The sequence below is a fragment of the Parasteatoda tepidariorum genome, chromosome 8 (assembly GCF_043381705.1).
Source record: "Parasteatoda tepidariorum isolate YZ-2023 chromosome 8, CAS_Ptep_4.0, whole genome shotgun sequence".
Classification (NCBI taxonomy): Eukaryota; Metazoa; Arthropoda; class Arachnida; order Araneae; family Theridiidae; genus Parasteatoda; species Parasteatoda tepidariorum.
Window position 1 is genome coordinate 66,604,578 of NC_092211.1, and position 12,904 is coordinate 66,617,481.

The 12,904-nt window shown below is 27.1% G+C and overlaps 1 protein-coding gene across 2 annotated transcripts in view; it reads right to left on the bottom strand.

Annotated features, from left to right (window-relative positions):
- Positions 1–628: 628 nt before the first annotated feature.
- Positions 629–12,904, bottom strand: part of LOC107436316 (26S proteasome regulatory subunit 8) — a 19,225-nt gene continuing 6,949 nt past the window's right edge. For both annotated transcript variants that reach the window (XM_043047022.2, XM_043047025.2), the window contains exons 5-11: positions 11,857–11,982; positions 10,287–10,448; positions 9,576–9,739; positions 7,645–7,798; positions 6,014–6,112; positions 4,129–4,326; positions 629–958 (exon numbers count right to left, since the gene is read on the bottom strand). In XM_043047022.2, coding sequence (XP_042902956.1) covers positions 905–958; positions 4,129–4,326; positions 6,014–6,112; positions 7,645–7,798; positions 9,576–9,739; positions 10,287–10,448; positions 11,857–11,982 — 957 coding nt within the window. In that variant the 3' untranslated portion in view covers positions 629–904. The remainder of the gene's footprint in view (positions 959–4,128; positions 4,327–6,013; positions 6,113–7,644; positions 7,799–9,575; positions 9,740–10,286; positions 10,449–11,856; positions 11,983–12,904) is intronic.

Genomic DNA, 12,904 nt, shown 5'->3' on the forward strand with positions numbered 1-12,904 from the left:
AGAACGATCAATCTCCAATCCAATACCCCCGAGGTATAATTTGTTATGGGAACACGGATGACTATGTTGAAACTCAAATCATAATTTGCAAAATAAGTTTTGTCTTACTGTTGTAAGCAACTTAAAAATACTATCATTAACATATGCATGGTGCATTGTTTGTAATATGGACAAATAGAAATAAAAAAGCGAGTTCTTTCTAAAGCAACCATGTTGCCTTTTTTCACAATACATCTATAAATAACTAAAACAAATTTTCACTTCAAACTAACCAGAATCAATATCTTAGGAAATGCAGCAGATTTAAGATCAGAAATTATATTATTTATCTCCTTTAATGAAATCAAAACTATCTGTTTGAAAAGCTCGCTTCGCATTTAGTAAGCAGCTGTCTAACCGGAAGTGATGAAGGTAAGGAACTCTAGATTTGTTTTTTCTACATTTGTATTGAAAACACAATCCATATGTATTTGAAACTTGGAGATGAAAACACTCCTGCAAAGCAAGTTCTTTAATGTTAAAGTGAAATGTTTTTTTTCTTCATGATTTTTAAAATTCGTTTTGTGAATCAAATCAGTTATGATATAAATGCCTCATATTAACACATCTGAATAATGAGCAACAAAACTAAAAGAAATATAGAATTACTTTATTAAACATATTTTTAAGAGTTCATTCATTCCCAAGTATTAGAAAACAATGTATGGAAAAAGTAACTTAGTTTTAACTAACCACTAATATACAATGAAGCAAAAAAGTACATTGTTATCACTAAAATAAATACAACATAGCAGCAATGATACTGTCATACACAAGTGAACTGTTCATGAACTGCACAATATTTGTAGTTTCGTTTAATGATGAGCTTTTAAGTAACAGAAAATACAGTACACAATGCAAATATTTATTTCCACAGCTTTTTGATGGACATATTTTTCTCAGCATCCTTTTGCATGACCTGAAACAAAGAAAAAATATATAAACGAAAATGTTGAGATTATCTTACAGAAATATTGAGTCTACTTTGCTAAATTTTTAAACAGACTTTTTTTTTAATGATAGATGAGTGACTTGATTCTCATTTGTGTAAATTTCTACAAGTGAAATTTGACATTAACTGTAAAACTTTCAAAAAAAAAAAAACTATTTCAACTTCTATAACAATTTTAATTCCTATTCAACTGGCTATTTGCAGAAGGCTACATTTAATAATAAATACTTCAAAACAATTCGTCAACAAAATTACTGAAGGTTAGGCAAATATCTTTCCTTTGTTACATGAGGAACACATACTTTGAACATAGAACTTTAGTTGATGGTGAAAATTTCAAAAAGATTTTATGTATTAATCTTTTCGCCATGCTCAAAAGAAAGACAAAACTCTTAACTCTCTCAATTGGCTAATCTTTAATTTTTGATAAAATATTTGGTTCTTTGACGCACTTTTGAAAAGCTAATGGCCTTTGAATCAAAAAAATATCAATGATTACATATGAAGGTTACTGGATAAGACTGTTTTACTCTTTATAGAAAAGCAAAATGAAATTTCCTCAAATAAAAAAAAATAAAATGGCACAGGGTAGTAGTTTGCAACATTGAATTACATGATGATAAATACCAAATGATTTTATTTAAATTTAATCCTTTGTTCTGCTGAATAAAATATAGAATATAAATGTAGCTGATTACTTATCATTTTTAGTCTAAAATCATAATTACAGCATTTTTGTATTTACTAATTTTGGTAAACTATTTACATTTTCAAATTTTTTAACTAAAAATTTAGAGACCAAATAAAATGTTTTAAAATAATAATTTAATAAAAATTTCTTATTACTACACGAAATATTTCATGATATTCTATATTCAATTGCCTGAAACTTTTTTTTCATGTATATATTCACTTAGTGAAATCAATCACTAAATGATTGAATAATATTTTATTAAAAGTAAATACCACTTTAACTTCAGTAATTTCAAACATAAAATTCCTAATTATTTGGTTGGAAAATATTTTAGATTTTTCAGGGTCAAACAAAATTTAATTTTTTCTAAACAAAAAATAAACTTTAACAAATCAGATATCTCTTATTCTGTTTGATTACCTTTTACTATCTTTCTGGTAACTTCATGATTCTATGCCCATAGAACTTTTGGCCCTAATCAGCAAAAAACTAGACCGAATGCAATTTGAGGTCATTGTTACAATGCAAATTTTTTTCCTTTTAAAAAGTCTAGTAAATTTTAAAATAAATGCTTATAAGACGATGCAAGGGGCTATATAGGGGATCATAAATGGTAAAGGAATCTTTTAAGGATCATAAATCGTAAAAGAATTGTTTCTGATAAGTAAGGACCAAAAATTCTATGAGTGCAAGATCATGAAGTTAACAGAAAGATAGCAAAAGATCACCACACAGAATGGAAGATATTTGACTGATTAAACTTATTTTTTTGTGTCAAAAAAATTGTGATTTATTTCACTCTAAAGAAACTAAAATTACTTTCTTGTAAAGTCAATATAATTCATAAAGATATATACATAAAGAAAGAAAAAATACAGAGTTAATGACAGTTTTTGTCAATTTTGTAATCCACTGTAGGGAAAAGTTTGGTTATAGATATAATTGTTTCCACCACAATTATTTAAGCTTAAATACTAGTATTTTCAATTAATAGTTTAAATACAATTATTAAGTTATTAATTCCACTCAAAAGCACATTTAAAAAAAAAAATAATCATTGGTTTGAATCAATTGATTATTAAAATAGCTCAATGATTAACAGCAAAATTATTTTTATTTAGTATAATTTTTAAACGGTATATTTTATAGAGTATTTTATGTATAATCTTAAGATGTAGATTTTTTTTAAAATAAATAAATTGCCTGATGTCAATTATAATAGCGATGTTATACCCATCTAGTTTATTTCTATTCAAATGCAACAGCTTTTATAGCTTATTAAACTTATCAATATCTATAAATAACGAAAAATAGTATGAATTTTTTTCCAATATTTTCTGATGTCATTAGTTTATATCTAATTTAATAATTGGATCTTATTTGTTCAGTAATTAGTTCTTATTAATTGAACACTTTCACAAAGGAATAATATATTGCAACATGAATATTCAAGAAAAACTAAAACGAAGTAAGATAGTAATAAAAAAACATTTCATTTCTTAAAAAATACTTTTTTATAACAGAAAAGATTAAATCAGGACATAATTTTTTATGTAACACTAACTACTCAAAATGTATAAATGAGAAACTAAATTAGAAACACAACTGTCAAGTCAACTATTATTAATATTTGCAACAAGCAGCAAGACATCAGATAAGAAAATGAGAATATTGGTGAAGAAAGAGTACTAAAAAAATCTTGAAGACTTGAAAATTAAAAATCATAAGTATCAATATGAACATAAAATCATTATCAGTCTTATATACTACCTGAGTATGTTATATGTCATAGTTCATCCACATATCAAATCATATATAAAACAAACTCTTAGGTTTAAATAACCACTAACATTTTGTAGAATACATGAGAGACCGTTTATTATTAACCACTACAAACTTTGAAAAAATTTTAAAAACTCATACTAATAAATCAAAATTGTCATTACATTTTAATAATATCAGTCAAAACTTACAATAAATAAAAGCTTTTTCTAATTTAAAATTGTTGTACCAGCAGAAATGGCAAAATTAGTAATCATGTAAGAAGAGTTAAAGTAAAAAATTAAGACTTATTATTCCTGGTTTAGAACTTTTTTAGTTAGATTTTTAGTAAATTTTGGTTATTTTCTAAGAGGTTTTTAATCTGAATTACAAATCTCTTGATATTTCATATATTATATTGTGTAAAGGGAAAAATATACCCTACCTAACACCATATACCTAATAGGAATTGAAAATGTCAGGTTAAAATCTTGTAGACAACTTTTCGGACAGAAATTTAATTTATGGTGTTATGGCCAAAGAAAATCTAATTGTTGCCATTTGTCACCATTAAGGTAGTCTTCTAACAATAAATTACATTTAATTGTACACAGTATTAGTACACACACAGACTAATCTGCACTATTACATTCAATTCAAATGAATAATAAAAACTAAGTACCTTAGCAACTGCCATTTCAAAGTCTTCCTGTGTAACATGCACCCTTCTTTCTCTAAGAGCATACATTCCAGCTTCTGTACAAACACCTTTAACTTCTGCCCCAGATGCTCCTGGCATCATTTCAGCTATTTTACGGAGATTAATGCCCCTGGTCAAATTCATCTTTCGAGAGTGAATCTTCAAGATGTCCAATCGAGCCTGAAAAATATTAAAGATTACATGAATTATATAACTCAAGAACAAAAATAAAACAGATAAGTGATTGCAGATAAAATAAATTATCTGAATTTTTTTTCTCAACGTGTATATAATGAATACTAAATATACTAAAATATATATATATGTATGTCTAAACGTCGCATGGATTTAGCCCGAATCGAGCATGTCAAAAAGTAATTACTGAAGAATGTGATTCGAATTTCCTGTTTCTTAATAATATTGAGTGAAAATATCGGGTTTAAGAAAAACATATAATAATCAGTAGCAATAACTGTGAAAAAGTCAATCGAAAAAGTTATATTGTTGCGTCAAAAAGTAACTAATAAATGCACAAATTGAATTTTGCCTGTCATAACAATGGATAAAAAAATATGGGGATTTTAAAAAAAAAAAAAAAATTGTAGTTGATGAAATATTGAATCACATGTATTTTCGATGGTATCGAACACATAAAAAAGTGACTACTCAAATGTGCGATTCAAATTTTGAGTGGTATAATATTGGAAGTTTAAAAACCACGAGAAAATCAATTGCATTAACTGCAAAACTATCAAAACTCGGATTTATTAATGGTATCGAGCGTGTTAAAGTGAAATTGATTTGAAACGTGCGTTGGTTTGAAATTTCCATTAACCATATAATTCATCCGTTAGAAATCAGAATTTGCTACTAGGGATGTACTAAATAGTGATTTAGCTGAATATTCAGACAAAACAATAGCCGTTGGCAGACTAATAAAATTTTTCTAAAAATCATTAATTAATGTTTTTTTTTTATATAGAATATATAGAAATAAGTTTAGTCGTAATTGAAAAATAATCAAAACTCAGCTGTATATTTTTTAAGAATTTTTTTTCCACTATCAGTTTTACAAAATTTATGCGTAGTTGTGTTTCTCTCAATCAATTCTGCTTAAAAAATAAGTAAATAAATAAAAGGAGCTAATGTGCGTAAATAAGAACTTGGGAAGAAAAAAAGAGACGATGCTTTTAGGGCGTAATAAATATCTCGTTAATAAGAAGTTGCATACGCAACGAAATTTAAATTATAGATTAGCTGCCAAGAAAATTTTGTCAGAATATAAGTTATTGATTAGCGGAACTCCTTTAATCAACGGTCTTGAGATTCGTGGAAATTTGCGAATCAGCGACAGAATCACATGCCAGATAATAAATTCATAATCATTAAAGCAGTTAGCATATTTTTTCTTTTTATTCTATATGTAAAATTTCTTTACAAACTGCTTAGTGGGTAAAAAATTTGTATTGCATGCATATCAAATTTAAAAACATTCTGAAAACTAGGTTTGCATAAAAACAAATGGTTTAATTTAAAAACTATTAACAGAAGAAATGCATCGTTACAAAATTTAATTAAATTTGATCATCCTCTTAAATTAGTCACCCTCAGAAAAGATTTATAAAAAAATTTAAAACACATAATTAATTTTTAAAGTGCTTTTAAATTTTTAATAGGTATTATAATTATAAACAGAAGAAAACCTTTTTAAAATCAAGATGTGTTTAAGCACTTGCAGGTAATATTCTTGGAGAAGTTTAATTTTTCAGCAAGATAACTGTTATAATTCTAATATTTAATTTTAAATATTGTTTTTATAACTGACAGAAGTAACACATTTTCCCTGTAGATTATCAAAAGAAGTTACCTCTTCATTCGGAGGAGGAAATTCAATTTTTCTGTCGATACGTCCTGGTCTAAGAAGAGCAGGATCAAGTATATCAATCCTATTTGTGGCCATGATAACCTGCAATATTAAATGAGTTATAGAGCATCTACTTTTAAAATAGGCATACAATTCCGGCATTAATGATTATATATTAAATACACAAAAAAGAGACGAAAGAATAAAGAAAAGAGATTAACAAAGAAATTTAAGAATAAATAATAAGTTTTATTTACAGTGCATAAGCTGCAAATACATGGAACCCATACCTGCCAACATTGGAGAAATAAAATAACGGAGATTTTGCTAGTGATACTTTTTAGACTACGAGTAAAGTTTTGATACATCATATATAATCATGTAAGCCAAAAAGAGAATTTCAAAATTGGAAATAATATAAGCCATTTGACAAAGTAAAAAATATGTATAGGTATCTTAATCTAAAAAGTATTTTTTTAAACCATTATTTATAATTACTTAAACTATTAACACTCAATAGACTGCAGTGCTTGCTATAGCACTATCTGTTGAGAAATAAGGGAAGATTTCTTTTTAAATTTCACTAAATACGGAGAAATTTGAGAATATATGGGAAAACAGGAGATAGTGGTAAAATACAGGAGTTTTCGTTAAAAAACAGGAGACTTGGAAGGCATGGGAACCCATAAAATAAGTTAAAAATAGAAATAAAACACAGAAAAAAATATAATTTTAAAGAAAAGAAAAATGATTCATAAATGAAATGCTTTTAAAAATATTTAAACAGGATTACGACTCAATTTCAGAAGAAAAAAAATTCCCATAATTTTTCCAGGTTTCCCAAGAAAATATCAATACAATTCTAGGTAATATTCTTTCAAACACACTAATTTCTCAAAATGCCATATTTTCCTTTTTTTAAATATAATTTTTTTAAAGTTATTGGGCATATTTTTAAAAAAAAAAATTTTAAATCAATAAAACTAATTCGTAGAAAATTGAAATAAATTTTTTTCTTCCTTTTTTACATATTCTAATATTTACTTAACTAATTTTTCATCAGAAATAAATGCAACTAATATTAGTTTGAACCCCACAGGCAAACGGCCAGTTCAAAATTGATCTTTTCTAGAGATATTAAAGGATGTTTTGGGATTTTAAAAAGAAAAAAAGTTATTTAGACACATTTTTTTTCTCCTGCCAAAATCAAATTTCCAGGCAAATATAAGTTTTCTTTGAGTGGAAATTCTGAAATAAAGAGTTAAATATTTTTTTAAATTCTTCAATTAATTAATAATGTTTGGTTACATAGTTTTCATACTTCAAATAAATTTTTTTAAACTTAGGATTTTTAATTATCCAGAGTCAAGCCGTTTTTGTTGACTCGTCTTCAGTCAATATTTATTACATTTTTGGTCATACCAGAGCCATAACCTTGATGGTAGCAATCAAGGCTTATAAGTTGTATAAATAGATCCTGCATTAAACGTATTTCAAAATCTCAGTTAAAGAAACAATAGTCTCATGAAAGTAGTTCTAAAGGATTTAAGAGAGTCATTTTATTTTCTCGCACTTTTCAAACACTAAAACATCAAATAAAAAACATTCAGGTAATATTAGAAAAGAAAACTAACTTTAATATTTTTAGTTGCTTCGAATCCATCTAGCTGGTTTAAAAGTTCAAGCATTGTTCTCTGAACTTCACTGTCCCCACCAGAACCAGCGTCAATTCTTGATGATCCTATTGAATCAATTTCATCCATAAAAATAATAGATGGTGCATGCTCTCTAAAAACGAGACAAAATGTTAAAGAAAAACATCATAATAAATTACAATAATATTTAACATAAAGATGCAGCATATGTATCAATGCACGGTTATGTTATTTACATAATAAAACATTTTACTATGATTAACAGCAAAAACAAATATATGTTACTACCAAGGAGCAGAAATCAGTCGAAAGATTATTTAACTAATTCACAGATCAAATAGGGCAGTGGTTCCTGAACTTTTTTGTCTTCTAGACCCCTTGCCATGTTTTTCGGTTTTGATATTGATTTTTTGTAAATTCATCAACTTCAAATGTATTTTTGACAGCTGGTATAGCGCTATTCACTGTGAAAGATTTAAATTTCTAACTGCAGTGAAGTGTAGTGTAGTGTGAAAAACTTAAGAAAAAAACATGTTAATTTTATACATTTATTAATTAAATTCAAACTAATTTAATTTAATTAATATGTAAATGAAATAAAATAGTACACTATAAAACCCGTACTCCGCTACTAATATTATAATTGTGGAAATAAGCTTGTATACAAAACCATAGTAGAGTAGTGAATTGTTGGTCAGTTTATTACGTTTTCACGTAAAAACTGAGCAACAAATCTCTGTGATCTTCTGCGCAGATAAAATTGGAGGTCTAGCTAGCTACAGAGTTGAGACAGGCTAGGCTACAATTTACCGCTGAAAAATACAATTTTGTTAAAAAATAAAACCTTACAAGCAGAGAAAATAAAAACGTATGTGGGCGGAGCTGCAGGCAACTGCTAGTTTATAATAATTCACTTTCATATATCAAAAAATAATCCTAATAACTTACATTTTAATAAAATTTTTACTTCATAGCTACTTCTATAAATTATGTAGAATGTAGATAGATATGTCTTTATATTATTATATTATAAGGTAGTATAATGTAAGTAAATTGGTACCATCAGTGTATGTTGATTATTCCATTCATGAAATGCCAAAATTAAAAGTCACGATCTGCTTATATGAGATCAACTATCGTTGACCCCCATTTTCATTTCATGGACTCCAAATTTTTTCCCCCACTTAACATGGACCCCTTGCAGGTTGTCGTCGACCCCTGGGGGTCTATATAGACCACTTTGGGAATTACTGAACTAGGGTAATACTTTATAGTGCCAAAAATTTTTTTTAATTACTCCAATTTTTAGGTCATCTAACTAGTTAGATAATCTGCACATTACCCATTAAGAACTCATCGAAAAAAAATTAATTCTTTACTGGAATAACAGTGATGCTTCTGTGTACTTAAATTAACATAATGTTATTTATTTTTGATATATCATGTTATTTATTTTTGATATATAAAACTATCTCCATTACAATCATTAAATAAGTTTGTAGAATCAATCACTCTAAAAACTATAACACCAAGAATCCAATAGTTTAAAATATTACTATAGTCAAAGAAATTAACATGACATTTCGTTTATTTATTTTTTGATATTTAAATTAATTTAACAGAACAAATCAGTTAATTTGAAGATTAGCTAGGTAATGTGCACATTAACGGCTTTCGACTATTATAAATAGCAACATACATATCACAAGCAGTGACATATATTTTAAATATAATTTTTTAAACCTTTTTCGGTGTTTAACTAAGTTAAATTTCGTGAGTTTTTAACCAGGAACTTTTTTTTTTACAACATAATTAAGTAATAGAAGATATTGATATCAAAAGAAAACCATTAAACAATGTGTAAAAGTACATAAACTCAACATAAAAACTTATTTTTAGTATAAACTTACCTTGCCATAACGAAAAGTTCTCTGACCATTCTTGACCCTTCACCAATGAACTTTTGTACTAACTCAGATCCAGAAACTCTAATAAATGTGCAGTCTGTATGGTGAGCAACAGCCCTGGCAAGCAATGTTTTTCCTGTACCAGGAGGTCCATATAACAACACACCCTGGAAACATGAAATTAAACACACTATTTATCCACCTTATGACTCTAATAATTATTTTTATTACAATATATTTTCAATTATAAAAAAACATTAATTCTTTCGCAAAGTATATCAGGGTGAGTAGCCAAATCNAGTCTGTATGGTGAGCAACAGCCCTGGCAAGCAATGTTTTTCCTGTACCAGGAGGTCCATATAACAACACACCCTGGAAACATGAAATTAAACACACTATTTATCCACCTTACGACTCTAATAATTATTTTTATAACAATAAAATTTCAATTGTAAAAAAAAACATTAATTCTTTCGCAAAGTATATACAAAGATTTTTTTATAATATACAAAATAAATTTTTAAGGTAAGGTTATTTACTATAACACATAGCTTTACTTAATAAAGGTCAAGGGTTATGAAAGATCAACATTTAAAATGTTTTAATTTTAAATACTTCAGCGAAAAAAAAACAATTAAAATGTAACTAACAAATTACACATCATCTTACTAATTAAAAAATTTACTAATACACAACATAGTGAGCCAAACCTACTTTAGGTTGAGCAATTCCAAGGGCTTCAAAAAGCTCTGGATGTTTGACGGGAAGCTCAATGACCTCTTTAATTTCTTTTATTTGTTTATCCAGACCTCCAACCATTTCATATGTAGAGTCAGGAACTTTTTCAACCATCATTAAACTAACCAAAGGATCCACCTAAAAAAATATTAAAGCTATTGTATTTCAAATTAAAATAAACACATGATCTGCATTCAGAGGGATATGTTATAAGCTTTCGAGCACAGCATACAAGCTATTGAAGTAAAATAATTAGCTTATTTAAAAAAAAAAAGTGCTGATATGTTTCATTTTATTAGAGCATAACAACCCTCCTCCCAATTTAAAATACTTTTATTACTAGACGGCTTGTTCTTATTCACCAATCCTGGTAAATAGGTTATTTCAGAGTGGTCACTCTCCAGATAACTCACTTTCCTGATAATTCGAGTTAAATTCAAAAAGAAAAGAAAAATTATTCAAACATTTTTTTATATGCATTGTAATGAATTAATATGCATTTAAGAGAAAATTTTAAAACTTACATTGTTTATTTTTTTCTTAAAAATTCAGTTTATTTTACAAAAAACAAAAATGTGTACAGCTTACAGTTCTGATTAATAATAATAAGAAATACATTAACGTTACAAAATTTATGTTATGGTACACATCAAAAATTATTAATTGTCATCTATAACACACTATAACTAATTGGGTTCATTAAAGATTAATATTTACAAAAATTAAATGGAAAAAAAGCTAAAATAATGTTAGTAAATAGATTCAACATAGAACTAACAAAATATATTAAAAATCAATTATCTAAAAATATAACATTTTAAATTAAGTCAATTCTAATAGAATAAAAAATATTTTATTGATGAACAATTATGCCAGTACATGAATGCAAAGCACAATACAGCTTGTAAAGTTGAAATTACAACATTTAAATTTAAAATTATTTCTCCATTTGAATTCCATACCACACATAGAATAATATAATTAGTATAACAAATTTTCTTAAATTCATGGAATTCAATGCAAAAAAAATATCTTTCCTTATTATTTTGTAAATTCAAAACATACATGTTTCAATGTGAAAATTTAGTACTCGATGCATTTGATTTCAGTTACATTTGTAGAACATATGGCGGCAATCATCGCAGTGTCTCTATATTGGTCTGAACACTATTTATAACGCTATTTTAAATCTATTACTATAGTTTATAACTAGTGGGGGCATATAGACAAGAAAATTGCTGCATAAAATTAATTCAGAGCAAAAATACGCTATGTTTTCAATAGCACTAAATTGATTGCAACTGTTTTAATACATTCGGTTCAAATCTTTCATGATTCAAAGCAGCTTTGTTGTGGAATTTCCATATAAAATATACAATTCTTTTAAACATAACAGTATGATACACTGTAATAATTATTAAAAATAATACAAATACACAAAAATAATTTTCACACTGAATCTAATAGAATAGCAGATATTGCACTGAGATCCTGTATAATATTTAGACATCTTATTAAGAATAATAATTTACGGAAGTCACTTTACCTTGTTTGGGAGAATTTTATGCAAAGTGTAACTGTCGTTTCTTAGAGCAACTCTGCTGTTAGGTGTAACATCATTAATATCAATATTTTTATCAATATCAACAACAAATTTGCCTTCAGGATGAACCTAGTGAAATAAAATTTTTTTAAAAAAATGTTTTATACATTTTCTTAAGTTTACAATTTCAACAGAAAGTTATACAATTTGCATAATATACTAGCTCCATACAAGTAATTATAACAAATAATGTAAAAAGCTATGCATAAAATGAATCAAAGCGAAAAAATGAGTTAGCATTTAAGTCCTCATTTTTTTAATCAATAACACATCAATTGGGATATTATAAAGAACTAGCCAATGTAATGTTTATACACAGGCAATTTTATAAAAAGATATTGAAAACCCCTTAACTACCACGGGCGTATATATACGCTTTCCCGAAGTACGATGGTTTGCATTGCGCTGCTATAAATAGAACTACACCCCCTTCTTCAGAATGCAGTAAATTGGCCTTGAAAGTGTTTGCTTTGCGAATGTATTGCTAATTTCGGAGGAGGGGGAAAAGGATGTTATGTAAAAGTGATATCGTATTAATCGCTTGTGTGTATTTATTTGAGTAAGGTCGGGTTTATTCTTTTTTCACTTTTGTTTCCCGTATGTATTTGGTGCTTTTTATTCTTTCCATCAATGTCTTCAAAGAAAAATGCATCGCCAAAATGTGCTGTTTGTTCACGAAAAAAAATTCTTCGTGAATCCCGCTATCAGTGCGATGAATGTGATGTTGGTTTATGTGTCCAACCATGTTTCAGGATTTATCATACAACAGCTAAGTTTTAACATCTTTTATATTGTATTTTTATTATTTAATTTAAATTTTGTATTTTCTTTCTTTCCTTTTTCTTGTAAAATTAAACTGTTTTTAAATTGCAAAGCGTGCATCATTTTTCCCACTCAAAACACCGTGTAAGAAAGTGCACTTGAGCGAAAAACGGTGGCACTGGGGAGTGAATCACGTTAATTTTACTCGGCAGTTAAGGGGTTAATAAAA